Raw genomic sequence first — 27,875 nt, forward strand, 5'->3', positions numbered from 1 at the left:
TGGCTTCCTCAGAGACCTGGGGCTGGGAAACGAAATGCTAGCGTAGGTCGGGGTCAGGTTGTGGGTTTGACTGCGCGGTTCCCAGGAGGCACCCAGCAGGGACTCGCTGATGGAATGGGCTGTGAAAAGAGGTTAATGCAGAGTTGGTGATGGTGGTGGTGGTGGGGTGACGCGGATACTGTCCCTCCTCGCCTCCCTCAGGTCTCCGTTGACGTCTGCTCTCCCCACCCCCGGGCTTCTCGCGTCTTCATTCTCCCCATGGCCCTCTTTTTTCCCACCCCCTCTACGGCTTTCCAGCTTCCTCCCCAGCCCCCGCAGTTCCCTTGCTCCCCCAGATTGCAGTCAGGGGAAAAAGCCCTAACACGTTCTCCCACCCCTGCTCTCCGGTCCCATTGGTTCCCTCCCCCCACCCCTGCAGCACCTGGGCCCCCCCCCCCCAGTCACCCGATTGGCCAGCGGCCCCATCAATCCTCGCCTGGCCGTGCTGACGTCATCCTGCAGTAGCGGGGATGGGGTGGGCATGAGAGAGAGAGCCAGGACGCCGGGCTCCAGAGCGAAGGAGAAGAAGCCACTGCCAGTCCCCCACCTCAGCTGCCCAGGTTGGGGGGCTGCTCAGGTCTGCTCTATGGACTAGGGTGGGCGGCAGGCTCCTTTCGGTCTCTGCCCTGCTGCCTGCTCTCGTCCCTCCCCTCCTTGGAGAGCCCCTGCATCCCTCCCCCAAGGGGGAATAAGCGGGCTTGAGGCTCCCGGGGAGAGCGATCGGGGCCCTGCCCTGCCCGCGCCACACCATGCCCCTCCTGCTCTTGCTCCTCCTGCTCGGCTCCCTGCTCCCCTCCAGCTCCTGCAACAAAGGTGAGTGAGGCGGGGGGCGGGGGCACTGAAGGAGGGGTCTCAGGCAGGGCGTGGGGGGGGGGGGTGTCGGGGTGGGCAGGAGCCCTTAAGGCTCCCTGGCACATGACAGGTGGTTCTTCAGACCATCCCCCTTCCCATCCGTTTTCGCAGACCTGCCCTCTTCTCTTCCCCCTCGCATCCCCCTTCCCACATCCTCCTCTCTGGTCCATCTCTACCCATGTGCTTCTCTTGCTCCCATTTGGTCCCCATTCCCATCCTGGGGTCTCTCTCCCCCTCCCCCAATCTCTCCCTCCTGGAGCTATCTCACGTCTCGGAAGGACTTGCCCCTGAGGGGCGATGCACGTCTCTGGGCGGGTCTCCGTTTCCACCGGGGTGTGCCGAGGCTGAGGGTGTGTGGTACATCCATCTGGTTCCTCTCCATCCCATCCTGGGGAGAAACTGTTCCCTGCAGCTCAGCAATTCGGAGCACGTATGTTTTGGCGTGTTCCTCTGCATCCATAACCTTCCGTCTGCATACAGCTGGGCTGAGGGTTACCAGAGCTGCCCTCTCTGCAGACAGCAGATAAATTCAGCTGGGTGAGGCCCTCTGAGGGACCAGGAGGGAGGGAGGGGGTGGGGGCCGAGGGCTCAGGTAGGTGGAGATGGGCAGGGAAGGGCAGAGGTGTGGGAGTGCTAAATGAGTGGTGAGAGGGGAAGGGAGAAGGAGAAGGGAGATGAGGTGTGGGAGGAGATGAGAAGGGGGTGGACCAGGGTCAAGGTGGAGGCCAACAAAAAAAAAAAAAGAGAGAGAGAGGAATGAAAGGGAAATCAGGAAGAACAGGTGAGGAGAGGGGGAGGGGGCGAGTCCAGGAGGGAAGAGACAGGGAGCCCAGGAGTCAGTGAGAGGAGATGGACACAAGGAGAGAGTCGGGGGCCAAGAGGAAGGCAGCAGAAGGGCAGGGTGGGGCGTGAGCTGTGCGCAGCCCCTCCATCCTCGGCTCAATCTCTGACCTCAGCCGGCTCTGAGCCTCCTGCCACTTCCTCTGCTGCCTTCTGGGCACCATCTTGTGGCTTTCTCCTCCGCCACTAGAGAAGGGGGTTATGGTGGGTCCTCGGCGAGGAAGAGGCCGGCATTCAGATACCAGAAGGCTTTGGGGGTTGTCACTGGAAGAAAGAATGGAAATCAGGATTTCTTGCTCACCATGACATACTGGGGATGAATTTCCTTTTGGAGACTCAGTTTCCCTCTGATGACGTGTCTTCCTCTGCCCAGGTCTCGCTGATGGGCCATCGTGGATGTGCTTTGGGAGCTTAGGCGTTGGCTTGATGGGATTCAATAGAGCAGGCAGTGGAGGTTGGCGTTGGTGAGGGGAAGGGAGCCCCTCACCAGGCTGGTGGGAGATTGGTCCTGGGGAGGAGACGTGATTGAGTTCAGTCTGGTAGCAGATGGGGCGATCTGGAGGCTGAGTGAGTCCCACATCCATCGTGGGTTGGCTGGTGGCTGAAGGGAAGAGGGGTGGGGTAGGCGAGAATTAGGACTCAGCCATGAGTCTGTATAAAAGCGGGGTTCAGGGAGTGTGGGGCTTGGTGGCCTTCTGGGGGACGTAGGACTGTGTTGGTTATGACTGTGTTCTCTGGGTGTGAGGGTGGGAAGCAAGGAGAGGATCTGTCGTGTTTCTAGGCCAGTTCGATAATCCCTGAGGATGTCGGCTCTGCTGGGCCCAGTCGTTCGGCATTGATTCCTCTGCTCCATCCCTGCCCCTCTCTGTCCTCCTCCCTCTGTCCTATATATTTTCCCTTCTCTCTTTTCTCCTCTTCCCTCTCCTCTGGGAGAATGGCCTTAGGATGGGGCTTGGCCGGGAGAAGAAGGGATCAGGATTGAAATGGGGTGGTGGTGGAGATGATAAACAATCAGGATCTCAGGAAGCTTCTAGTCTGCTTTTCCTAATCTCAACTCTGCCCTTAATCTATCTCTTCCCTTTTCCAGGGCCTTCTGATGGCCCACCACTGCTCCCTGAAGGCCCAGGGTCCACACTCTAGCTCTTGAAATCCCTAAAGAAAGTCTCCACCTTCTGACCAGGTTTCCCAGGGGACATGGCAGTCCCCCTCCCAGCAGGGCAGGCTGTGGCCATGGAAACTGTCTCTCCCGTGACCTCCCGCAGACCCTCTGCCTCCTTTCATGGCTGACCTCTTGTCCTCAGTCCTTTCTCCTGCAGGTGCTTCTGCAGGGGCTGGATAGGGTGGCGATGCTGGAGTGTGTTGTCTGGAGGCGGAGGGCCGGCTCACAGGTGCTTGCTCTCCTCTCCCTGGGGGGGCAGCCAACAAGCACAAGCCGTGGATCGAGGCGGAATACCAGGGCATTGTCATGGAGAACGACAACACGGTTCTGCTGAACCCACCACTCTTTGCTTTGGACAAGGATGCCCCCCTGCGCTATGCAGGTCAGTGGGGTTGGGGCAGAGGAGGGCGGGTGGGATACAGAGAAGTGGGCGGGAGGGCAGGGGCAAGGGAGGAGAGGGGAGGTCCTGGGAGGGAGAGCAGTGAGGACGTGGGGGAAGAGGGAGAAGTAGATTCCAGGAGGAAACGGGCCACGGCGAAGAATGGTGGTAAAATAAAGGGGGCCAGAGAGGAGGACGTGGGCAGGTGGGGGTCAACGCAGTCAGATTTTGCCAGATCTCAGACCTGGGGGCTCTGAGAGGTTGCTGCTCGGGGAAGCTGGGGTTGGAGCTGAATGTCTGATAATTAATGCTTTTCCATGTGCAAGAGAAGGGACAGGGGTTTGGAAGGAGAGGTGAAGTGGGAGGCTGAGGGGGGTTGGCGAGTGTGGGAAGGAGACCCTGGAGGTGATGCGGGAGCTGCGTCCTTCCCTCCCCCCCTGGCCAGGTGAGATCTGTGGCTTCCGGCTCCATGGGTCTGGGGTGCCCTTTGAGGCCGTGATCCTGGACAAGGCGACAGGAGAAGGGTTGATCCGGGCTAAGGAACCTGTAGACTGCGAGGCCCAGAAGGAGCACACCTTCACCATCCAGGCCTACGACTGCGGCGAGGGCCCCGACGGGGCCAACACCAAGAAGTCCCACAAGTGAGGACGCTCCTGCCCCCTGCCCTCTGCTGCAGGCCCCCCCCTCCTCCCGGGCCCCCCACCACCCTCTGTCCTCGCCGTCACTGACTATCGACCCCCTCCCCGCTCTGTTCCTGGGGTTTAGGGACGGGGCCTTGTCCTCCAGGAGCCTTCAGCCAAGGGGACAGAAGCATGTGGTAGAACTCAGTGGGATCTAATCTTGGCTCTGCCTCTTATGACCTTGGGCAACTTCTTAGCCTTTCTGGATTTGCTTTTCCTTGCCTGTAAAATGGGGTGATGATGATGCCTACTTCTTCAGGTTACTGTGAAGATGAAAGGAGATGGTTTGTATAAAAAGCAGGCACTGCAGTGCCTGACACTGAAAGGGCTCAGTACACGGAGTCAGGGTGCTGAGAGAACGAGGAAGACGATGGTACATTCAGCACACACCCAGATTCCTTCCGACTGTCCAGCCGTCTGCAGTGTGTGCCACACTCACACGCACAACATGCACACGCACAGCAGTGGGTGAGGGTGGGCAGGAGATGGCTATGGCAGGAAGAAGGCTGGGGCCCAGGGCTCCGACATCCGTTCCCAGCTCACTTCTCCTTTGAGAATGGGAGGAAGATGGGCAGTTAGGACTCCTGGGCCACTACGAGGCACTAGAGATAAATCACTCCTTGTGATGACTCAGTTCCCATTTGGAGACAGGACCCTTGACTCTGGGCCCTGGGTGCCAGGATCTGGGCTGGGGGCAGGGCTCAGCATGAAGGGCTTAGCCCCCTCCCCAACCTCTGCTTGCCCCGCGGGGGCCTGGGCGGGGGAGGGGGCACGGCTGGCTTGCTCACTGCACATGTCAGATGACTTGTGACTCTGGTACAAATACCACTTCCCTGAATATGGTTGCTTTTAATTTGGTTTTTATTCTGCATCTTCCTTTTTTTCTTTTAGAAGGTTTATTTATTTATTTATTTTATTTTTGGCTGCGTTGGGTCTTCGTTGCTGCTTGCAGGCTTTCTCTAACTGCAGCGAGGGGGGGCTACTCTTCGTTGTGGTGCGATGGCTTCTCATCGCGGTGGCTTCTCTTGTTGCGGAGCACCGGTTCTAGGCGCGTGGGCTTCAGTAGTTGTGGCCCGCGGGCTCTAGAGCGCAGGCTCAGTAGTTGTGGCACATGGGCTTAGTTGCTCCGCGGCATGTGGGATCTTCCCGGACCAGGTCTTGAACCCGTGTCCCCTGCATTGGCAGGCGGATTCTTAACCACTGCGCCACCAGGGAAGCCCCTGCATCTTCCTTGATTATCCCATTGTATTTGACTCTCAGGAAGGAACAACCTGCTGGACACAGAATCCTCTGTCTCACGTGGCTCTCCCCAACCTATAGCATACTGTACAGAAGTCATCAAAATCGGCCGCTGGTATCCCCTGGGGTCGTTCCTCACCCCATACATCAGTCACCCTTTCCCCGGTGGTTCCTGTCCCTGGCTGTGCCTGGTGCCCTGGTTGGGGGGATAAGCGTGCCCACTGCCCCAGGCTCCAGGACCTGCTGGTCCTGCCTGCTCTGCTTCCCTGTCTGGACTCCTACTTGTGGCTGACTCTTCCTCATCCTCCTCCCGCTCTGGCACCTGCAGGGCCACCGTGCACGTGCGGGTCAATGACGTGAATGAGTTTGCCCCAGTGTTTGTGGAGCGGCTGTACCGCGCGGCCGTGACCGAGGGGAAGCTGTACGACCGCATCCTGCGGGTGGAGGCCATCGATGGCGACTGCTCCCCCCAGTACAGCCAGATCTGCTACTACGAGATCCTCACGCCCAATACCCCCTTCCTCATCGACAACGACGGTGAGCCCCTGCCACTCCAGCTGCTCAGCCCTGGGTGCCCGCGTCCCTCAGAACATCTCGGGGCTGTGCCCTCCACTTCTGCCCCTCACATCCTCATTCCTCACCCTCCTTCCCAGATGTGGAGCCTCCTTCCCTAGATTCCTTCCTCCCAGCTTCCTGCTGTCTAATTCACCTGCTGCCCTGTTAGCTCACAAGTCCTCCCTGGCCTCCCCAGACTTTCTCTAGTGCTCCTGACCCTCTCCATCCCCCACCTCCACCCCAGGGAACATTGAGAACACGGAGAAGCTGCAGTACAGTGGCGAGAAGCTCTACAAGTTTACGGTGACGGCTTATGACTGCGGGAAGAAGCGGGCGGTGGATGACGCAGAGGTGGAGATCCAGGTGAAGCCCACCTGTAAACCCAGCTGGCAAGGTGAGGAGCTCCACTCTGGGACCTGTCTTGTAACCCATCTTTCACCTTGGTCTCCCTTTTCATCCCTTCTGACAACCACAGGGGCTAGGCTAGGAGTCAGGGGAGGGATATTTGGGGCAGGCTTGTAGCTGCCTACCCTGGCTGGCTATTTTCGTAGGAGCCCGAGACTGTCCGTGGATGTGGCCAGAGCAGAATGGATAGGAGGGGCTGCCTCACCCATCTCCCTCTGCACTGCCAGCTCCCTCTCACCCCTGCAGGCTGGAACAAAAGGATTGAATATGCACCAGGCGCTGGGAGCTTGGCTTTGTTCCCTGGTATCCGCCTGGAGACCTGCGATGAACCTCTCTGGAACATTCAGGCCACCATAGAGCTGCAGACCAACCATGTGGCCAAGGGCTGTGACCGTGACAACTACTCAGAGAGGGCACTGCGGAAACTCTGTGGTGGGTGTGCCCCCCTTGGCTGCCCGGGCCTGTCCCCTGTGCCCCCTACCCCCAGCCTCTGCCTGAGCCTCCTCTGCCTCTTTCTTAATCATCTGTCTTGGGAATTCCCTGGCGGGCCAGTGGATAGGACTCTGCGCTTGCATTGCAGAGGGAGCAGGTTCAATCCCTGATCGGGGAACTAAGATCCTGCAAGCCGCGCGTTATGGCCAAAAACAGAAATAATGAATCTGTCTTACATCTTCCTTTGCCCATCCATAGATGTATATATCCGCCGGCATGTGGTTATCTCTTGTGGTCCAAAGAGCACATAAATATGTGGTTGGCAAAGATGCATAATTGTGGCCCAAGAAAGGCACCAGATACATTATGGGACAATGGCAGGGAGAGATGAAGAGTTGGAGTTGAGGTCACTGGAGAGCTATTCCTAGCCATTCCTTTCTCATCTCTGAAAGGCCAGAAGAGGCGGTGAAAGTAGCTGTAGGAAATCTTTTCTTGTCCCTCTCTCCCTGCCTGCATCCTGTTCCCCATCTGCTGCCTCTCCGCTCTGACACCTGTGCCTTCTGGGGCTCCGGCAGGCGCGGCCCCTGGGGAGGTGGATCTGCTGCCCATGCCCGGCCCCAATGCCAACTGGACGGCGGGCCTCTCGGTGCACTACAGCCAGGACAGCAGCCTTATCTACTGGTTCAACGGCACCCAAGCTGTGCAGGTGCCACTGGGTGGCACCGCTGGGCTGGGCTCCGGGCCCCAGGACAGCCTCAGTGACCATTTTACCCTGTCCTTCTGGATGAAGCACGGTGTAACTCCCAACAAGGGCAAGAAGGAAGAGGAAACCATCGTGTGTAACACTGTCCCAAATGGTGAGCCTTCCTTGGGGCACCCGTCTGAGTGTGGAGAGACTGGCTTCTTGTCCTGCCTCTGTCGCTGTCCAGCCTGTGACTGTGGACGGGTCACTCTTCTCTCTTCATCTGTAAGATAGCAGTGCTAGGTTTCGTATTCCTGTGATTTACTCCCAACATGACAGGCTGAGACCCTACTGCTCTCAGAGTGATGGAACCGCCCACCGCCCTTCTCATTTGCAGCTGCCTGCATCCACCGTGTAGTAGACTGCCCCCCAAACCTGCTCCCCTTAAAGCCCCCCGTCGCCGTGGAAGAGCCTGAGTAATGCGTGCCCCATTCTTCCTCTTCCACCACCCCATCCTCCTCCTTTAAGGGCTAGTGGGCTCCAGCCCCCAGGACCCCTCTTCCCTCTATGGCAGTAGCACAGCCCTCTTGGGGGGCTCAGCCTTGACCTGCTCTTACATTTCTGCCTCTTCTCGGAGCTCATCTCTCTTGACCTGAAAAGGAGTGTTGCCCATGAAGTTTGTATTAACCAAAGGACCGGTAAAGATCTGGGTAAGGGCAGGCTGGCCAGTGTCCCCCCTCAGCCAGTCAGAGTGACCAAGAGAAGCCCGATGCTGGACTCTGTGTGTGTGTGTGAGAGAGAGAGAGAGAGAGAGAGAGAACCTGAAGGGATGAAGAGAATTGGGCATCCCCTCCCTCCTGGTGCTTTGAAGCTGTTCTTGCCCACGCTTTGTGTTTGACTTCTGTCCCCATCCTCTGCCCTCAGAGGACGGCTTCTCTCACTACTCGCTGACCGTCCATGGCTGCAGAATTGCCTTCCTCTACTGGCCTCTGCTGGAGAGTGCCCGGCCAGTCAAGTTCCTCTGGAAGCTGGAGCAGGTGAGGCCAGAGCCAGGCTCCTGGGAAAGCTGGATGGATGTAACTTCCTTTCAGGGGAGGAGGTCCTAGGGCAGGGGTGGGCATTTTCTGGGTTGCCCTGTGTCCCTTCTTTCAATCTCCACTTTCAGTTCCTGACTATTTTTACACCCCTCTGCCCCCCACCCTGGCTCCATTTTCTTGTTCTCTTTTTCCAAGTCTTGTCTCTTGCAGAAAGCACTCCTGGATTAAAAGGAAGTAGGGAACAAATTACTACAAACACCAAACCCGACCAGCCATCTTTCCCCTCTTGTTTTCTTTCATCTGTTTCTTATCTAGAACCTTACCAGTGCAGATCCCTGACTCTCAAGCAGTTAGCATGTTGTAATTGAGGAAATAAGTAATCTGAGGTACATAGATTAGGTTTGAGTCCCGCTAGGGGAACTTCCTAGCCATGAAATCTTGGTAAATACGTTTACAACTCAGTTTTTTTTTACCTATGAGTTGAGGATAATAAGAATTCTATATCCCAGGGTTGTTGTAGGATTAAATGATGTAATAGACCTTTATAGACTAAAAAGCAGTATATATATGTGTGTGTGTGTTTGTATATTTATATATCCATGCACATATATATATAGACACACATATATATGTTTATAAATTCTCACTATTTTCATGGTTATGAGGGATAAATAAAAATGGGCAAAAAAGAAAAAAAAAGAAAAGAAAAATCTCTTGAGCCAACAGTTGCAGCCTCTTCTTTATTCATTCTCCAAGCTGACCACAAGGACCGTGGGGATGAATTGTGTTTCCATCTCCTTCTGTTTTTCTCGTAAGCCCCGGTGGAGTGGCTGAGTAAGCAAGTGGCTGAAAAAAGGCAGGAAGTGGAAGAAAGAGAAAGGGGAATGAAAGCCCACAAACTGGATAATTGAGGGCTGTCTACAAAAGCTTCTGCTTTCTGTGGCACTCTTTTTTTATTTTTTAATTTATTTTTTATCTTTTTTAACATCTTTATTGGAGTATAATTGCTTTACAATGGTGTGTTAGTTTCTGCTGTATAACAAAGTGAATCAGCTATACGTATACATATATCCCCATATCTCCTCCCTCCTGCGTCTCCCTCCCACCCTTCCTATCCCACCCCTCTAGGTGGTCACAGAGCACCGAGCTGATCTCCCTGTGCTATGTGACTGCTTCCCACTAGCTGTCTATTTTACATTTGGTAGTGTATGTATGTCCATGCCACTCTCTCACTTTGTCCCAGCTTACCCTTACCCCTCCCCGTGTCCTCAAGTCTCTTCTCTATGGCTGCATCTTTATTCCTGTCCTGTTGTGGCACTCTTTTAAAGAGATATTCTGCCATTTGCTTCTTCTGGATCTTTCTCCCACGTTGCTAATACTGGTAACATTCCTCTTTCTATTTTTCTTTAATTTACCCTTATTCATTCTACAGAGATTTAGTAAATACCAATTCCCTGCCATTCTGCTAGGTTCTGGGGATACAATGGGGTCTAAGATGAAACAAAATCTCTGCCTTCATGGAGCTTACATTTTAGTTGGGGAGATAGATTTTTAAAAAGTAAGCAGACATATACACGTGATAAATTGTGATAAATGCTGTGAAAGAAGAAGCAAGGGACTGAGGTAGAGAATAGGAGGCAAGGAGAAGGGAACTCACTTTAGATTGGATGTTCAGGGAAGGCCTGATGGAAGTGAAATGTAAGCTCATCCTGAAGGATGAGACAGAGCTGTGAGGAGAGAGAGTTCCAGGCAGAGGGAAGAGCAGATGCAAAGGCCCTGAGGCAGGAAAGGGATCAGCAGGTTGCAAGCATGGAGAGAGGACCAGGGAGTTAGAGCACAGTGGACGAGGGCAGAGACTGGGTTTGAGGTTGGAGAGGTGGATAGTGGTCAGATGTATGGTGGACTTTGTTGGTTGGGGTCATTTGGATTTTGTCCTATGAGAAGTCTTTTGAAGGGTTTACAGCAGGGACGTGACCTGATCAGATTTACATTGTAAGAAGATCCCTTTGTATATGTATATGTATAACTGATTCACTTTGCTGTACACCTGAAACTAACACAACATTGTAAATCAACTACACTCCAATTAAAAAAAAAAATCTTAAATTTTGAAGGTGCTGCTCCACCAAATTTGGGATGTATTTCTCAAATTAACTGTAAATTTTTGGGACTTCCCTGGTGGCATGGTGGTTAAGAATCCGCCTGCCAATGCAGGGGACATGGGTTTGATCCCCGGTCTGGGAAGATCCCACATGCCGCAGAGCAATTAAGCCCGTGTGCCACAACTACTGAGTCCGCGAGCTGCAACTATTGAAGCCCATGCGCCTAGAGCCAGTGCTCCGCAACAAGAGAACAAGAGAAGCCACCGCAATAAGCCCGCGCACTGCAACAAAGAGTAGCCCCCGCTCGCCACAACTAGAGAAAGCCCGCACGCAGCAACAAAGACCCAACGCAGCCAAAAAAAAAAAATTTTTTTTGTTGTTGCAAAAATAGGAAGGATTTTTCTAATTTTGCTTCAGAAAAGATTTGGTTACAAGTAATTTATTTAATTTGCAATTAGCTATGATTTTTCAACAATTGTCATTTATATTTGGGAACATTTGTGAAGTGAGGAGAATCCAATCTTTTCAAATGTAATGAGTTGTTAATGAATGCTAAGTTTGACAACATTAAATTCAGTCGAGATTTAAAGATTAAAAAAAAAAAGAAGAAGATCCCTTTGGCAACTATGGGAGGAAGGTATCGGAGACACCTAAGAGTGTAAGTGCTCAGACAAGACTGTTGCAACAGAGAGAGACTGGGGACTTGAATGATTGGGTGGCAACGGAGATGGAGAAAATGGCACAGAAACCCACAGCTTTTAGTTCTGTTTGGACTCGGGATGGACAGCACCTGCTGACGGACCGTGTAGTACTCCTCTTAGGAATGTTGATGCTTTTAAAGGTTTACCTGCAGAGAGGAATTTTAGGTACGAGGTTGGAGCCTGATAGATTCTGGGCAAGGATATTATTCCTTGAGCTAGGTGGGCAGCAATTCACTAGTAGGACCTGTTGATAGGACAGGGGCTATGAGGTACTGTCCCCTGCCTCCCAGGAGGTGGGGCAGTGCCTGGCGTTCGTTTCCTGGGGATGATGTGACTGACAGGTTCCTGCCCTTCCCCACCCCCCAGGTCTGCGACGATGAGTGGCACCACTATGCTTTGAACCTCGAGTTCCCCACGGTCACACTCTATGCTGATGGCATCTCTTTCGACCCTGCCCTCATCCACGACAATGGTCTCATCCACCCGCCCCGAAGGGAGCCTGCGCTCATGATTGGGGCCTGCTGGACTGGTAAGGCCCGCTGAGCTTCTGCACGGAGGCGCTAATGGTTGGGGCCTCCCGTGGCTGATGGAGGAGGAAGGGCAGCCTGACCTCGTGAGCGCATAGCCCTGCAGTTGGGCAGGGAGGCTGGGAAAGGTCTCCTGGGGAGGAGACCACAGCCCCTCAGGTCTCCTTCCTGTTGGACCGGTCATCACCTCCGACTCAGGGGAATTTCCTGCTCGGGCACCACCAGCACCTTTCTTTCTGTAACTTCAGTCACTTCCCGCTTCGTTCCATCCCAGTGACGATGATTCCACAGCCCGTTCCCCTGCTGGAGGACGGTAACCCTGCAGAGGGTCAGCAACCTTCTAGCTTTTAAGCTGTTTCTTTCATCTTTTCCTTCTGGGAGTGTGTGTGTGTGTGTGTGTGTGGTGTATTTGCATATGTGGTGTGTGTATATATGTGGTGTATGTGGTTTGTGTGTATAGTGTATCTATGTGTGTGTGTGTGTGTGTGTGTGTGTGTGTGTGTGTGTGTATGTGTTGTACCAGAGCCCTTGTGTTTCCTCAGCAGCATATTTGGAGTTTGTCTATAACAGAGGCCTGAGATAATCTCAGACATGACAAAAGAAGGGTTGGGATTCAGCAGAGAGGTTCAAGTCCTACACGGGCAGGGGCAACGCCTGGAAGACCTCCCCGTCCTCTCTGTCAATCTGGCCACACATCCCTGAGCTCACTGGCACTTTTTCTCCCCCAGAGGAGAAGAACAAAGAGAAGGAAAAGGGAGGCGACAACAGTACGGACGCCACAGCAGGTACTTGCGTGTGAGATCTGGAGGCCGGAGAGCTAGCATCTCAGCTTAGGGGCTCCGGCTCCCGCGTCCGCGCGGTCCTACCCGGCCTCACCGTTCACCGCCTCGTCCGCCACCAGGGGGCAGAGCCTCCGAGCACCGCAGCCAGGCGGGCTCGCCCGGGAGAGGGCGGCCAGATGGAGCCGGGCTGGGCGCCGGTGTCCTTTCCTGCCCATGGAGTGAAGTCGCGGGTCCTCGTGCTGGCTTTCCGCGTGGCAGAGCGCAGAGCGCAGGGGGCAGGAGGCAGCCACGCGGCCGGGAGAGCTGGGCATCCCTGAAGCTCACGCGCATCCTTCCCGGTGCTCCCCGCATGCACCGTGAAGACCCCCTCGCGCACTCTCCTCGTTTTCTGCCTTGAGTCTCCTCTTTCCTCCCTTTGGTCCTGCTTTCCTTCTCTTTTTGCCTCTGCCGGGAGCTTTTCTCACTTCTGTGGCTTCTATTTTTCGCCCTCCGTCTCCGCCCACCCCCGGTTTTATTCTGTCTTCTCGCTCTGCCTTGTCCCATCTTCCCTTGGCCTCCCTTGCCGCTCATCAATCTTTTCTTCTTTTAGCTTCCACCTGGCTCCTTCCCGTCTTCTTTCTCCAGCCTGCTGCGCTTTCTCTCAGCCCCCTCTCCTTGTGCCTCCCCCCGTACTCCCCCTCGCCTCCTCTCACCTCTGGTCCGCCCCTGTGTTCCTGCCCTAGGAGACCCCTTGCCGATCCACCACTACTTCCACGGCTACCTGGCCGGTTTCAGCGTGCGCTCAGGTCGCCTGGAGAGCCCTGAGGTCATCGAGTGTCTCTATGCATGTCGGGAGGGGCTGGACTATAGGGATTTCGAGAGCCTGGGCAAAGGCATGAAGGTATCGCCCCTTCCTCTGGCCCCCTCCCTCCAGGCATGCCCCCTGACCCCGCCCTTCCCCACCCCCACCTCTGCTCCCTTCCTCTCCCGCCTCTGGTCGTGCTCTCAGCCCCGTCTGTGTCTGGGGCCCAGGTCCACGTGAACCCCTCGCAGTCCCTGCTCACCCTGGAGGGGGATGATGTGGAGACCTTCAACCATGCCCTGCAGCATGTGGCTTACATGAACACTCTGCGCTTTGCCACGCCCGGCGTCAGGCCCCTGCGCCTCACCACTGCCGTCAAGTGAGTGCTGGGTGGGCGGGCAAGTCACAGAACAGAGCCAGTGTCAGAACTCCTTGGCCTTAAGCACCGCCGTCGGCTAGGTGCACCTCCCTCGTTTTAGGGATGAAAAACTGACCTGCCCAATTGACACAGCAATGCTGGAAGAAGAGCCTGGACCAGACTCAGATTTTCCAGTAAAGGGTTCATGACTCTTCCCACTGAAGCACACCTCCAGGATTTGGGGGCTTTAATCTCTGTGTCTCTGTGCTGATATGTAAAGTGGGACAGAAGAGGGTACTGGATTGGGAGCCAGGAGACCTGACACTAATTCTGACTCGGTACTAATTCTCTGGATGACCTTGGGCAAAGACCTCTAGTTGCTTGATTCATCAAGCTCTTGCAAGATCAAACAGGATGATCTAAGTCTGGTGATTGGCAGCCTATGGCCCCAGGATCAAATCTGGCCTGCTGCTCATTTGCATATTGGTTATGGAAATGAGCTGCTTTCACCCTATGATGGCAGGGCTGAGTAGTTGGGACAGAGACTGGTACAAAAAGTCAAAAATATTTACTGTCTGGCCCTTCATAGAAAAAGTTTGCTGACTTTTGAGTTCTAAGTGAAGAATTCTGAATTCTTTAAATGAAAAATTGTGTATTACTTCCAGGTTTAAGTATATTAGGTATTTAAAAGTACAGATTGATTGAGAGGTCATGAAAGCATAAGAGTTATGGACACAGAGTCTTTTACTTACTAACTTTTTAAAAATAAATTTATTTATTTAATTTATTTATTTTTGGCTGCATTGGGTCTTCGTTGCTGTGCGCAGGCTTTCTCTAGCTGTGGCGAGCGGGGGCTACTCTTTGTTGCGGTGCGCGGGCTTCTCATTGCAGTGGCTTCTCTTGTTGCGGAGCACGGGCTCTAGGCACGTGGGATTCAGTAGTTGCGGCACGCGGGCTCAGTAGATGTAGCTCGCGGGCTCTAGAGCACAGGCTCAGTAGTTGTGGCACACGGGCTTAGTTGTTCCGCGGCATGTGGGATCTTCCCAGACCAGGGCTCGAACCCATGTCCCCTGCATTGGCAGGCGGATTCTTAACCACTCCGACACCAGGGAAACCCCTTACTAGCTTTTTAGCACTGAGAAAATGACATAGAACAGGGATAACAATAGAATCTAACTCATGGAAATGTTGTGAGGGTAAGTGATAGAATCCAGATCAAATGCCCAGCAAAGTGCCTGTTCTGTCAACACTGGCTATTGTTATACAAAGGCATTTTCACCCCGTATTATGTTTATGGGGCAGTTTTTAGGAGCTACTGCCATCCAGTGGGTGGATCACATAATGTAGGGGTCAGGATTCCTGTGTTCCCTTCTCCCCTGCTCTGCCTCAGTTTCTCTAAAAGCTATCTGAAGGGAAACATCTCTGACTTGTCCCTATCCTGGCATGGGTGGGTTTGGAGAGGAGAGGGCTCTGAGCCCTGGACGGTGACCGGGCATGATCGTCAGGCCTCCCAGAGCTTCAGAAGGCAGGGGCAGGGCTTTGGGGAATTGGGCTGCTGGTCCATGGTGTGGTCCTGGTGGGGAGCTGAAAGCCACGGTAGATGAGGTCACGTGGGTGCAGATCTGCGTGGAGGATGCCCCCCACCGTGTTCTCGTCAGAACTCCAGCTGTTAGAGGGCTCTCACCCAGCTACAAAGGTATGAAGGGCTTCATCCCTCAGGGACCAAGGAATGGCCTCATCCCCTTCGTAGGCTCAGGAGCCACGTCAGAGGGAGGGCTCTGTCTTCTGGCTTAGGGTGGTGCTCTGCATGGGGCAACCCCACCAGGGGGGAGTTGACACCCTCTTTGTTGACTGGCTTATCTGAATTCCTCCAACCTCTTTCCTGCCCAGGGAAGAGGCTTATCCAAGGACTGGGAACCTGACGTTGGTCCTTCAGTAGAGGGAAGGGGCCTTTTTCCTTTATGAGGTTAAGAAGGAGAGAAGTCTCATTTCTCCATTTTAGGGCTACCATGTGGTTAGTGCTACCCTAACACTTCCTTGAGGTTGAAGGAGAAAATATAGAGGGGTGTGTGGTGTGTGTGTGTGTGTGTGTGTGTGTGTGTGTGTGTGAGGAACAGGGAGAGACAGATACCCAGCGGCACCTTCCTTCCTGTGATGCATATCCTTGCCCTGGTCCATGTGGCTTCCCTAGCTTCCAGTGTTCAGTGCTTGGACCTCTGTCCATTTAAAGCCAGATTTATGCAGCCATTCAGTCAATGCAGGTTTCCCCTAAGGTTTTTTTTTTTTTTTTTTTTTTTAAATCTCTTGGATTCTTGGAAAGCTCATCTGGCTACCACATCTTTTTCTCTAGCTTTGTTCTCTTTCCCTAGCTCTTGAATTTCTTCCTGCTTGTGGTAACCTCTATCTAGAAGTTCTGCCAGCACCTCAGATAAACGAGCTAAAGCTTAATAATGAACTTCGATGCCTGAACTAGCCCCTCCCCTGAATTCTCTGCTCCTGTAATGGTGTCTCTGTCCTTGCAGTTACCCCGGCTTGCAGCTTCTGAATCGCCTTTGATTCCTCTGTCTTTATCCTCCACACCCCATCGGTTACCAGGTCACCTAGATCCCGCTCTGCGCCCATGTCTGGCATCTGTCTCCTCTTCTTCCATGTCTGCTGTTATGACTCCAGCAGCTCTCATTACCTCTCATCTGGCCTATTGCTCTAGCCTCCTAACTAGTGGACTATCTCTAGTATTCTAACTTCAGTCCAGTTTCTACCCAGAGGCTAGGTTAGTGATCTGAAATGAGAATGTCCATCCTCACACTTCCCTGCTGAAGAAGACGTCCATGGTTCCCTCCTGCCCACTGCACAAAAATTGCACTCAAAGCCCATGACCGTCTGGCCCAGCGTTTCCTGCCTCATGTTCCTCTACTCCCCTTCGTGTGTTCCTCACCATCCGCTCTAGGGTCAACTTTCTGCCCTCCTCCAAAGGCTAGCTCACTTGCTACTTCTCTTGATTATTCCTACCCTCCCTTGCCAAATGCCCCACTGCCATCCTAGCCAGAAACAACCTCTCCCACTCTGAACTCTCGTGGGTTTGTGTTTGTTCCATTCATGTGATGGTGACGATGTTGGCTCTTGTTTTAAGGTTTGCATGCCAATTCTAATCTCTTGACCAGTTCATTAGTGTCCTTTGGGTCTGGACCAGCCTTTGGGTCCCCTTTGGATCACCCATCACAGTGGGAGTGTCTGTTGGAGTCTGTGCTTCCAGAGTTAGCTGGGGTTGTTTTCCAAGAGGCTTTGATCCAGGTCTCGCTGGACGACTGTGCAGACTGTCTCAGGCCCTGCTCCTTATGGCACAGGAGCTCAGCAAACTGTGGGTTTGGTACCTTCAGGGGCTCTGCGTTCATGGTATCCGCTGAGGTTACAAACCTCCCTCTGGCTACAGTAGTCAAGCTGGGCCTGCTCGGTAATACGTGTGATAGTCCTCTCAACAAAATCATTTCTGTTAGCCCAGGTGTATGGACCACAGGCCCTGCTCTGGAATTACCACCTCCCCTGTGAAGACTACTTATTCAAGGGGCACTTCCTTTTTTTTTGGCCCTGCTGTGCACCTTGCAGGATCTTAGTTCCTTGACCAGGGATTGAACCTGGGTCCAGGGCAGTGAAAGCGCCACGTCCTAACCACTGGACCACCAGGGACTTCCAAGGGGGCACTTGTTTACAAATAAATTTGACTAATGCAAACCCACATGGTGGCTGTGGTTTAGTGGAAGAATCGTGGACTTGGAATGAGAAGAATGGGTTCAAGCCTGGCCTGGGACACATATTTCTTATGTGGCCAAGATGCTTGACCCGAGAGCTTTGGTTTCTTATCCCTATTGCAACAGCAGCCAAAGAAGGTTAAATGAAAGAATGTGGACAAAACGCTTCACAAAGCAGCAAGCACTCTGAGAATTATTGATTGGCTGGAGGCAGTCCTGGGAGCGTGTTCCCGAGCGGCCGTCCTATTGTTGGTCTGGGCTGGCTCAATCCTCTAGGAAGGGTTTGTCTGGTACCAGGATCAGTGAGGCTTCATGGGATGGTGGGTGCAGGTCCAAGATGGTCAGATTAGCTCACCTACTGAAATGTGTTTCTCTGATACTGGACAGGATGAATTGAAGACACTCCAAGCAGGAGGACACCTTTTTCTTTTTTTTAATTCACGTATAGTTGGTTTACAGTGTTGTTGTAATTTCTGCTGTACAGCATGATTCAGTTATACATATATATATATATATATATATATATATATATATATGTTCTTTTTTAATATTCTTTTCCATTATGATTTATCCTAGGACATTGAATATAGTTCCCTGTGCTATACAGTAGGACCTTGTTGTTTATCCATTCAATGTATAAAAGCTTACATCTGCTAACCCCAGCCTCCCACTCCATCCCTCCCCCAACCCCCTCCCCCTTGGCAACCACCAGTCTGTGCTCTACGTCCATGATTCTGTTTCATAGATAGGTTCGTGTCGTATTTTAGATTCCACATATAAGTGATATCATATGGTATTTGTCTTTCTCTTTCTGACTTATTTCACTTAGTAGGATAATCTCTGGTTGCATCCATGTTGCTACAAATGGCATTATTTTGTTCTTGGCTGAGAATTATATTTGAATTATAGTTTTGAGGGCATCCTTTGATATGCTCCCCACCCCCACCCCACTTCTGTTGTTGAATATTTTTTGACACGTATCTACCAGATATTGTACTGAACACACTTTTTTTTTTTTTTTAACATCTTGGGTGAAGAACGATGTATGTATATATATTTCTGTAAGTTCAGTTTGTAAAATACTGTTTGATAGATGTCCCATGGTCTTGGGGTAGGGCATTGGTGATGTCATCATCCCCATAGGTCAGGGTTGCCTGACCTTCTGCCCCTGACCCTTCCCTGCAGTGGTATCCTCCCTGGAAAGGGTATCTACCCCTCCAGCTTTGCTATGGGGGTGATGGTCGTGCAGAGACACTATCCCCCTTTCCTCCCCTTTCCCTCCCTGACACGGGGTGCTCTCTGTAGAGGTGAAGGCCCAGAGTGGTGGTCAGAATATAGATTATAAGTGGGGGGGTGATGGGGTCACAGGCTGCCTCTCTCCCTCTTCTCATATAGGTGCTTCAGCGAAGAATCCTGTGTCTCCATCCCCGAAGTGGAGGGCTACGTGGTGGTGCTCCAGCCTGACGCCCCTCAGATCCTGCTGAGTGGCACTGCTCATTTTGCCCTCCCAGCTGTGGACTTCGAGGGACCCGAGGGGGTCCCTTTGTTCCCTGATCTTCAAATCACTTGCTCCATTTCTCACCAGGTGGAGGCCAAAAAGGATGAGAGCTGGCAGGGCACAGGTAAGGATGACCTCAAGGAGTGATAGTGTCCAGAGAAGGGGTCTGTGTCTGGAACCAGAGTGAAGGAAAAAATCTGGGGCTGGACATGAGAGCGACATCATCCCTCATTCACTTTTCTAGAACCCCTGACTGCTAGGAACGAGAGCCAGTGGGAGACCCCCGGGTGGCAGAAGGTTGATGGGTAGTGGCGTTTTTGACGATGATGCTGGCAGCTCTCAGGGGGTGACCCCGGAAGGGGAGGAAACGTGGCCATGAGGTGGGCCCTTCAGCTCTGACCCAGATCCTGACTGCCTCCTGTCCAGTGACAGACACACGCATGTCGGATGAGATCGTGCACAACCTGGATGGCTGTGAGATTTCTCTGGTGGGGGATGACCTGGACCCCGAGCGGGAAAGCCTGCTCTTGGACACGGCGTCCTTGCAGCAGCGAGGCTTGGAGCTCACCAACACGTCTGCCTACCTCACCATTGCCGGTCAGTGGGGCCCGAGAACCTGTCCTCTTTCCTTGGGTGTGCCCCTCCCCATGGTCAAGTCTCTGGGAAACTCAGAGGGTCCTCCTTCCAGGCTCAGGGGTGTGGCCAAGTGCCCCCTTGCACCTTCCCTGCCTGGAATGTCCTCTGGCTTCCAGATTGTCCCTAGAGGTGGCTGGGGTTTAGGCTCCTGGTGGTTCTTTCCCAGCTTCTCTCTCCAGCCCAGCTCACCTCCACTTTGGTCTCCACTCTTCTTTGGCTCAGTCTCTGCGTAGCTTTCTTTTTTTTAAAATTTATTTAATTATTTTTGGCTGCATTGGGTCTTCGTTGTTGCTGTGTGCAGGCTTTCTCTAGTTGCGGCGGGCAGGGGCTACTCTTCGTTGTGGTGTGCGGGCTTCTCATTGCGGTGGCTTCTCTTTTGTGGAGCACGGGCTCTAGGCGCGTGGGCTTCAGTAGTTGTGGCTGGCGGGCTTAGTTGCTCCGCGGCATGTGGGATCTTCCTGGACCAGGGCTCGAACCCGTGTCCCCTGCATTGGCAGACGGATTCTTAACCACTGTGCCAGCAGGGAGGTCCTCTGAGTAGCTTTCTAATCCTCTAGCCATTTGGTACTCGCCCTCTTCTCTGTCTTGCGTCTCACTAATCTCATGGACACAGCATAGCTTTAAGTCAAGTGCTCATCTCTTAACGTCTGGTGGTAATGATTTTTTGGTAGCTTCCCAGGGAAGCGTCCTCCTCTCTGAAGGACCCTCCATCAGGGAGAATAGGAGAAGATGAGGCGGTCAGTTCCTTCCTGTTTCCGTTCCCTTCCAGAGCCTCACTGAGAACTTCTGTGTTATCCTCTCTCCGTTTCCCCCCTGCTGCCACCTCCCCCTGTCCTGCAGGGTGTTCCTATTTCCTTCTCGCCATCCCTCCTCCCAGCTCTCAGAGGAGGGCGGAGGCAGAGATGCAGCCACGGTTACTCTATCCCAGTCAGTCGGAGCTGGTGGGGAGGCAGGGGAGCGGCTCTCCGTCTGAGAACTCGGGTCGCACCCCTGCTGAGGGGTGGCAGCTGGTGGGAGTCTGGGAGAGAGACTCCAGGCCTCTTCGCTGGCTCCTGCCCTGAGCTGCCTCCTGGTCGCCAGGGGTGGAGGGCATCACTGTGTATGAAGAGATCCTGAGGCTGGCTCGTTACCGGCTGCGACGCGGGGCCGCCCTCTATGCCAGGAAGTTCCGGCTTTCCTGCTCAGAAATGAATGGGCGTTACTCCAGCAATGAATTCGTCGTGGAGGTACCCAGAGTCCCCTTCCTTCCACAGCTAACCCCGCTGGCGAGGAACCGGGGTGGGGTGGACTGAACCCGCTGGTGCGTGGGGATGGAAATTGCAGCCCAGGGGACGCCTGGCCCCGGCGGTGGGTGGAGAAGAACGGGAAGCTGGGGGGCAGTGGGGGAAGAGCTGGGACCTCGGGGTGGGTGGAGGAGGGGCGGGGAGAAGCGAGCGTGCCCACTGAGCCCGCCCTCGCCCCAGGTCAGCGTCCTGCACAGCGTGAACCGGGTCACTCACCCCAGCCACATGCTCAGCTCTCAGCAGTTCCTGCACCGAGGTCACCAGCCCCCGCCTGAGATGGCTGGACACAGTCTGGCCAGCTCCCACCGGAACTCCAGTACGTAAGGCTGCGTGGGTCCAGCCGGGCGGGTGGGTGGAGGGAGTGGGTGGGCACGAGCATCCTTCCCTCCACCACTGGGCCTTGGGGGCGGGGTGGGGGGAGGAAGGGGCTGGAGCCATGGATTCTGTTCCCTGTGGAACTTGACTTAGTTGACAGCTGTGATCCAATCCCTTTATCCCCCAGATCATTCACTTTGCCTAGTGGAGAGTACGAGCCTTGGGTCATCACAGGGGTACTCATGCCTGGGGTCATGGTCAGTGTGGGTTTAGCCTTTGTTGTTCCTGCTGCCCTCCCCCAACAATATCAAGTTAGCCCTGGACCTAGGGATCCTCAATAGTGACGCTATCAAGTATGTATTAAGCACCCACTGTGTACTAGCACTGTTCACAATACAATTAAGAATACAAAATTTATAGGATAGATACAGTTCCTATCCTCAAGGAGAAAGTTGGTGCTATTGCATGTGTAATTATGTGCTATCTATAAAGTCATAAGACTGTTTCTAAAAGAAAATATGCAAACACTCCACGTATTACATCCAGCTGGAGCGCTGCCCTTCAAAGCAATCTCATTCCCTGGCCATGATTGTTTACTAGTGATGCAATTTTTAATTCACAATTTAAGAGTTACTTAATTATAGAAAAACTAGAAACTATAAGTATAAAGAAGAAAAGTCAGCCATAATTCCACCACAATTGACCATTGTTAATATGGTGTTATTATGTGCCAGCTTTTGTCTGTGCCTGTTTTTTTTGTTTTCTTTTAACAAACTTGGGATCAAACTATTTTGTAACCTAATATTTACACCTAATATTATAAAATGAATCTTCTCCCACATTGTTAAAAACTGCAATGATTCTGATGTTGCTGGAAGTGATTTTTGGAATCCCTTTTTAGAATTGCTTTCAAAGTCAATTTATGAGATGCATTTATTTTTGTTCCTTTTGGGACACACCTTGCTTTTGGCCCAGTTCAGTATTACCCAACTTCAGCATCCACTTTTGTCAGAGTTGGCTCTGAATAGCATTCTGTGTTTGTAAACATAAAACCAACTCTCAAAGGGCAGAGGTTTGTCACTTTTTAAAAAAATCAAAAGACGTATCGCAGGCTCTGAAGGCAGTTCCCTAAAGAGTTCCAAAAATGCTTTCTTGGAAGGTCATGGTCACTGAACCCTACCCTGAAAGGACAGCTCACACATCAACCATGTAATCGGAAGAATAATGAACACATCAGTGTGCCAGGCACCCTGCCTGTGGGCTTTATACCTATTAACCCAGTGAATCATTACAGACAACAGATGGAATAGGTACTAGAATTATCCCCTCTAAAGGCAAGGAAATGGAGGCCCAGAGAGGTTAAGTACCTTATCCAAGGTCACACAGCTAAAACATGGTGGAGCCAGGATTCGAATCCAGGCAGCAGGATTCCAGAGCCTGTGCTCTAACCATCACTCTCTATACCCTGTCCATTTATGTTTGATGCTTTAAAAAAAAAGTCTCGTTACTTTATAGTTGCACCTAATTTGGGGGAGCTCCTTAGGGTTTCCCAGTATGTCTTTGACCGAGGCTAGCTCCCTGGTACCCCTGGAATTCAGTCTGTTTTCCTCTCCTTGGTCAGTGGCCACCACTGCACTGTCTCTTGTGTTTCCTTTTCCCTGGGACTGGCTCCCTTCATCCTTGCTCTCTCTGAAAACAACTGCAGATGCCTTTTTAAGTGTTCTTCCTGTGATTCCTACAGCAAAGCAGATGGAAGTCGGTGTGAGGAGGGAGTATAAGGCGTAACCAAGTTGCGAAGGTTCTAGGAAGCTTCACACAATCTTTAGAGATGTGTGAGTGAACTAAACCTGTTTTTGTTAAATAAACTTTGGGGGCCATAACTCCCTAACTCTTCCTCCAGTTCTTTCCTTGGGAATCATCCCACTCAGCCTCTTCGGGGTTGGATACTAGGTTCTGCCACTCAGATTAGGCTCAAGGTGCGTCCAGGTTGGCATTGCTGCTGGGCTCGGTAAGACTCTCATCCTTGTTTCTCTGCTTGCTCTGAGATCCCAACTGAGAGGGGCAGCCTGCTTTTGCCTTTTTCCCTGATTTTGGCCTGAGTAGGATACAGAGTTCATAGTTCACCTGAGGGCCTTGGTGATTGACATCTCCTGAGCTTATCAGGAGATCCATTTCATCAAACCTGTTCTATGTGCCCTTCCTGACTCTTCAAGGTGTTCTCTCCCTTTCCCCTCCCTCCCAGCCCCAAGAGTGGAGTTACAGAATTGTGGTTTTGCAATTTCAAATTACTCTGACCATGCAAAAGAGTAAGAGATAGAATTCCCTCCAGTGAGACAGGGGCTTCATTTCTCTGAAGCTCCTAAGTGCACGAGGAAAGAGAGATCAGTGTGAATCAGGACAGTCAGCCAGGGAAGGTCCGGTGGCGCATTCAGAACTTGAGCTTGGACCTTGAAGGGTAGAAGCGTAGATGGACGTGAGGGATAATGAGAGTTTGAGAACTGAGGGTGGTTGGGTGGTATGGGGGAGTTGTGTTTAGGGAGAATGAGGCTGTCTGAGAAGGGTAAGATGAGCGATGAAGACAACATTTATCCAGTCTTCCCAAACGTTGATGCATGTCACAATCGCCTGGGGAGCAGTAAAAACGCTTGGTGCCTAGGCCATACCCAAACCAGTTCAATCAGAAGGTCTGAGGTCGGGAGCCAGGCATCAGGGGTTTTTAAAGATCCGCAGGTGATTCCAACGTGCAGCCAAGTTTGGAACCGTTTCCCGGTTTGTTACCTACATGTATCTGAGACTTTGCGGAAAGACCTACAGTGCAATAGGATACAAATGGAAAATGAAATTGGAAGTGAGGAGGAAAGGACAATGAGGAAAGAAGATGATGAAGCCAAGGAATAAGTCAGTTCATAAAATACCTGCCGTGAGATGCTGCGACGTTGCTAGAATGGCCAGAATTTGGACTCTGAGCTTCCTTGTAGCTGAAGCAGAAGGAAAGCTGAGCAGTTAGGAAAGTCCTATGATGGGACCAACCAGTGCTTCAGGAGAAGCCCGGGGACCCAGAGCAGACGGACGTTTATCTCTAGGCTCTTCAGAAAGGGGGCTCCATGTGGGGCTGTGGACAGGGCTTCGACCCGGTCTCACAATCACACGGAACCAGGAGTTTCACACGGGCCACTGGCTAAAACTAAAACACCCGTTCGTGTTGTCCTTGGAGGCCATTCAAGGCCAGAATCAACTGCTTGGGTCTAATGTAGAAAGAAAGGTTGATGGTATTTCCTAAACTCTTGATTTTTGTCTGTAGCTAATTTAAAGATTCTCCCATCTCCCTGGCCTCCTGGCTGATTAGAAACTAATTAACCATACTTGTCTGCCTGCAGATAGAGGGTCTGCATTTTGTCTTTCTTGTGGTCATTTCTTATTCCTGGCAGTCAACTTGTCACTTCCTTCACCAGGCCAGGGGCTCAGAGGAACAAATGCATTTGATTAAGGCACAAAACAGAAGCTTTGGCTTGTCGTCATCGTGCCCCTAGAGCAAGTTCATCTGCTATGGCCTCCACTCTGGGGAGGGGTTTCTACTCCTTCTAGAGCCTGGGCTTAGCCACAGGGGCATTCTGCTGGTGGGGTCACTGCCCTCGGATCTTGCCCACCGACACGGAGACCCGGGAGGGGCTGTTGCCTGCAGAGGAGCAGAAAGGGCAACTCTGCCTCCCCCGTCTCCTCCCCCATCCCCAGGCAGTTGAGAAGTTCTCACCCAGCCAGGCCTGTCTCTCTCCGGAGCCGGTGCCCGGGAGCCCACCTGGCCTGCTCCGCAGAGTCAGCTCTCGTTGGGCCCAGGTGGGCTATGGGTCGGGTCAGGCTGGGGCCCGGCCTGGCAGAGCGCCGTCAGGGCGGCCTCAGGGAGGTGTGAGGCTAGTATGGCTGCTCAGGGGCTGCTCCCACACCTGGCTGGCTCTGGAGCGCGCGGCAGCGTGTGTGTGCTGCCGGAGGATGGGTGTGCCACAGGGGTGGGCAGCTCCTGTGCTGTGTACTTCCCTGCGCTCTGCTCTGTCTTGCAACATGTGAGTCTCAGAGGCTGTGGGTAAATTCGTGTGCGTGTATGCGTGTGTGTGTGTGTACAGGAGGTGGGCAAGGCTGTGCTCACGGCTGTTGGCTCTGTGGCCCTCAGGGCCCGGGTCTGTGGCGTTTACACCTTCCTGCAGGGGGTCTCCTGGTCTGCCCAGCTGGCGGGGAGCTGGGTGGCCCTGCACGTGTGGCTCTCCTGTGCCTTGGTGGAGACCCTCCGGCGCGTCCCTTCGATGCTGCCGTGTGAGCAGGTCTCCAGGTGGCTGGTGTGGGCAGTTGTGCAGTCCGGCAGAGGCCCGGCGCGGGTGCGGGGCACGGTGAGCCCGGTCCAGCTGGGCACCCACACGCTCTTCCCGGGCGCGTACCTGCACCTGCACGTCTGCTTTGCTGCCATCAGCTCTAAGGTCCGAGTGAGGGTCCACGCGCCCTTCTGCGTCTCACTGCCCTTCAGAGTCCACGCCCCCCTGAGCCCGGGCTTCCAAGTGAGGCTGCGGGCCCAGAGGCTTGACAGGGTCGAGGGGGAGGTGGGTGTACCCCGAGGGGAGCAGAGGCCCCAGGGGTCCAGGAGGCTCGAGCCCACAGGGAGATGGGAGGCGTCACTGAGCGGGGTGAGCTCTGTCCAGGTGGGTGCGTGAAGGGGCTGCTCTCTGTCCCCTGGACCTGTCCCCAGCTTGGGTGCCAGCCCACGCTTGGACCTTGCTCCTCCTCTTACGATGCAGGAGACCATTCTCTCCTCTTGCACTGTCAAGCCTGTGTGGCCGCCTCTCTCCTTTCCCCGCTGGCCTCTGGGCACCTCCTTCCTGGACTACGTGGTCCCTGGGGAAGGCACAGGCAGAAGGACCCGGCAGGGTCCAGGCCTTGCCCTCTGTGCGCTGAGAACAGGGCTGCCCGGGCCAGCGTTGGGCTGGGAGCCCTTCTCCGCCGCCGCCCTTGCCTCCTTTGCAGATCTCCCTCCCTCGGGCTCTCTGCCCCTCCCGTCTCTGCCCTTCCCCGGGCGGAGCTCTACTTTTCCTCCGGCTTCTGCGGGGCAGACCCCTCTTCTGGGCCATCACGGACCCTGCCTTCTGCTCGGGGACCCCCTCTGCCCAGGCCCCCTCGACTCTCCCCCCGAGCGGAGTCGGCTCAGGTGCGCCTGGCTCTCCCCGCAGTGGTCCCGAGCGCGGCGACCCTCATCATCGTGGTGTGCGTGGGCTTCCTGGTGCTCATGGTCGTCCTGGGCCTCGTGCGCATCCACTCGCTGCACCGCCGCGTCTCGGGGGCCGGCGGGCCCCCGGGGGCCTCCAGCGACCCCAAGGATCCCGACCTCTTCTGGGATGACTCAGCTCTCACCATTATCGTGAACCCCATGGAGGTGAGCGGGGGGGGAGGGGGGGTGTCGGCAGAGTCGGGGCGCAGCTGGGGCGCGCTCCCAGCATGCGGACTCCCGCTGAGCTCCGCCTCTCCCTGCCTTCCCCAGTCCTACCAGAGCCGGCAGGCCTCCATGGCGGGCGCTGCGGGCAGCCAGCAGGAGGACGAGGACAGCAGCGACTCCGAGGCAGCCGACTCGCCCAGCAGCGACGAGAGACGCATCATCGAGACCCCCCCTCACCGCTACTAAGGCCTCCACCCCTCCCCAGACAGAGAGAGGATTCCTCCCTGGTGAGACTGACACCCCCCCAAAGAGAGAGGAGGACATGCTGAGAGAAGAGACACCCAGAGGGAGCAGCTCTTGGAAGAGTCATCCTTTAATCTCAGAACCCCGTGGCCCTACGGAGCCCACCCCCTCCCCCTGTCCCCCAGCCCACCCCCCTCCGAGCCTCTGGGCTCCTCCTCCCCCGGGGTGGGAGACTTTGGCTGGCGGCCGGCCCCTTCGCTCACCCCTGTCCGTCTCTCCCCATGCCGGCCACGCGCTGTATGGGTTGTAGGGGGGACTGAAGGAAACCCTGTACCCTGTCCACGGAGCCCCCCACCAGACCCCCAGCCGGGCCTTCCCTGCTTCTCTTATGAGCCCGCCTCTCTCCATTTCCTTCTGGGGATCCCTGCTTCTCCTCCCGGCCCCCTTCCCTCCTCTCCTTGCCTGAGGTCCTACAGCCCCTGCCCTTCCTACAGGACCCGGCTGTGGCTGGGTTGTAGGGGCCCCGGGTGTATTATATATAATGTATATTTTTTCATGTCGTCGTGAGCGCAGCCCCTGTGTTCCGTGTGCAGCTCACAGCCTCGTGTGCGTGTGGCATCGTCACGTCTTGGGGTTAGGGTAGGGATGGGTGTGCTGAGGAAGGGGACACACCCTAGGGTTTTCAAATAAAACAACCAGAAAAAAGCTCGGTGAGCTGCCTCTGGCCTGGCTGATCCCCGGTGGGCGCTGTGCGGGTGGCAGCTCCGGGGTCTCGGGCCCCTTGGGTCTCTGAGCTGAAGTAAGGGGCAGGGCTGGTTGTTTCCCACTGTCTCCTTCCCTCAGCACCTGTGGGAAGAGTACAGACAACTGAGGGAATGCCACAGACACTGGGGCTTTGTGGGGGACATTGGCAGCCCCTCCCCATCTCTTGGAGGTTTCCGCCTGGGGTGCCAGGGCGCCCTGCCCGGGGAGTCTAGGCAGAGAGTGCAGGCAGCCCTGCTATTTGTTTTTTTTTTTTTTATAAATTTATTTATGTATTTTTGACTGCGTTGGGTCCTCGTTGCTGCATGCGGGCTTTCTCTAGTTGCGGCGAGCTGGGCTACTCTTCGTTGCGGTGCGCGGGCTTCTCACTGCGATGGCTTCTCTTGTTGCGGAGCACGGGCTCTAGGCGTGCGGGCTTCAGTAGTTGTG

General features: G+C 54.1%; 1 protein-coding gene across 2 annotated transcripts; it reads left to right on the forward strand.

Moving 5' to 3' along the window:
- Positions 1-573: 573 nt before the first annotated feature.
- On the forward strand, positions 574-27,358 carry CLSTN3 (calsyntenin 3). 2 transcript variants are annotated; one of them, XM_059934441.1, is made up of 18 exons: positions 574-852; positions 3,150-3,272; positions 3,715-3,910; positions 5,517-5,725; positions 5,988-6,137; positions 6,395-6,580; positions 7,156-7,437; positions 8,187-8,299; positions 11,469-11,631; positions 12,358-12,414; positions 13,134-13,291; positions 13,423-13,571; positions 18,692-18,918; positions 19,221-19,391; positions 20,511-20,656; positions 20,894-21,029; positions 26,239-26,441; positions 26,547-27,358. In XM_059934441.1, the coding sequence occupies exons 1-18, from the start codon at positions 789-791 to the stop codon at positions 26,685-26,687; spliced, it is 2,874 nt and encodes a 957-aa protein (XP_059790424.1). In that variant the 5' UTR covers positions 574-788; the 3' UTR covers positions 26,688-27,358. The 2 variants fall into 2 exon arrangements, with proteins under 2 accessions (XP_059790424.1, XP_059790425.1); XM_059934442.1 differs by lacking the exons at positions 26,239-26,441; positions 26,547-27,358 and having other exon boundaries at positions 20,511-20,730; positions 20,894-20,980.
- The last annotated feature ends 517 nt before the right edge of the window (positions 27,359-27,875 follow it).

The sequence above is a fragment of the Balaenoptera ricei genome, chromosome 10 (assembly GCF_028023285.1).
Source record: "Balaenoptera ricei isolate mBalRic1 chromosome 10, mBalRic1.hap2, whole genome shotgun sequence".
In the NCBI taxonomy this organism is placed as follows: domain Eukaryota; kingdom Metazoa; phylum Chordata; class Mammalia; order Artiodactyla; family Balaenopteridae; genus Balaenoptera; species Balaenoptera ricei.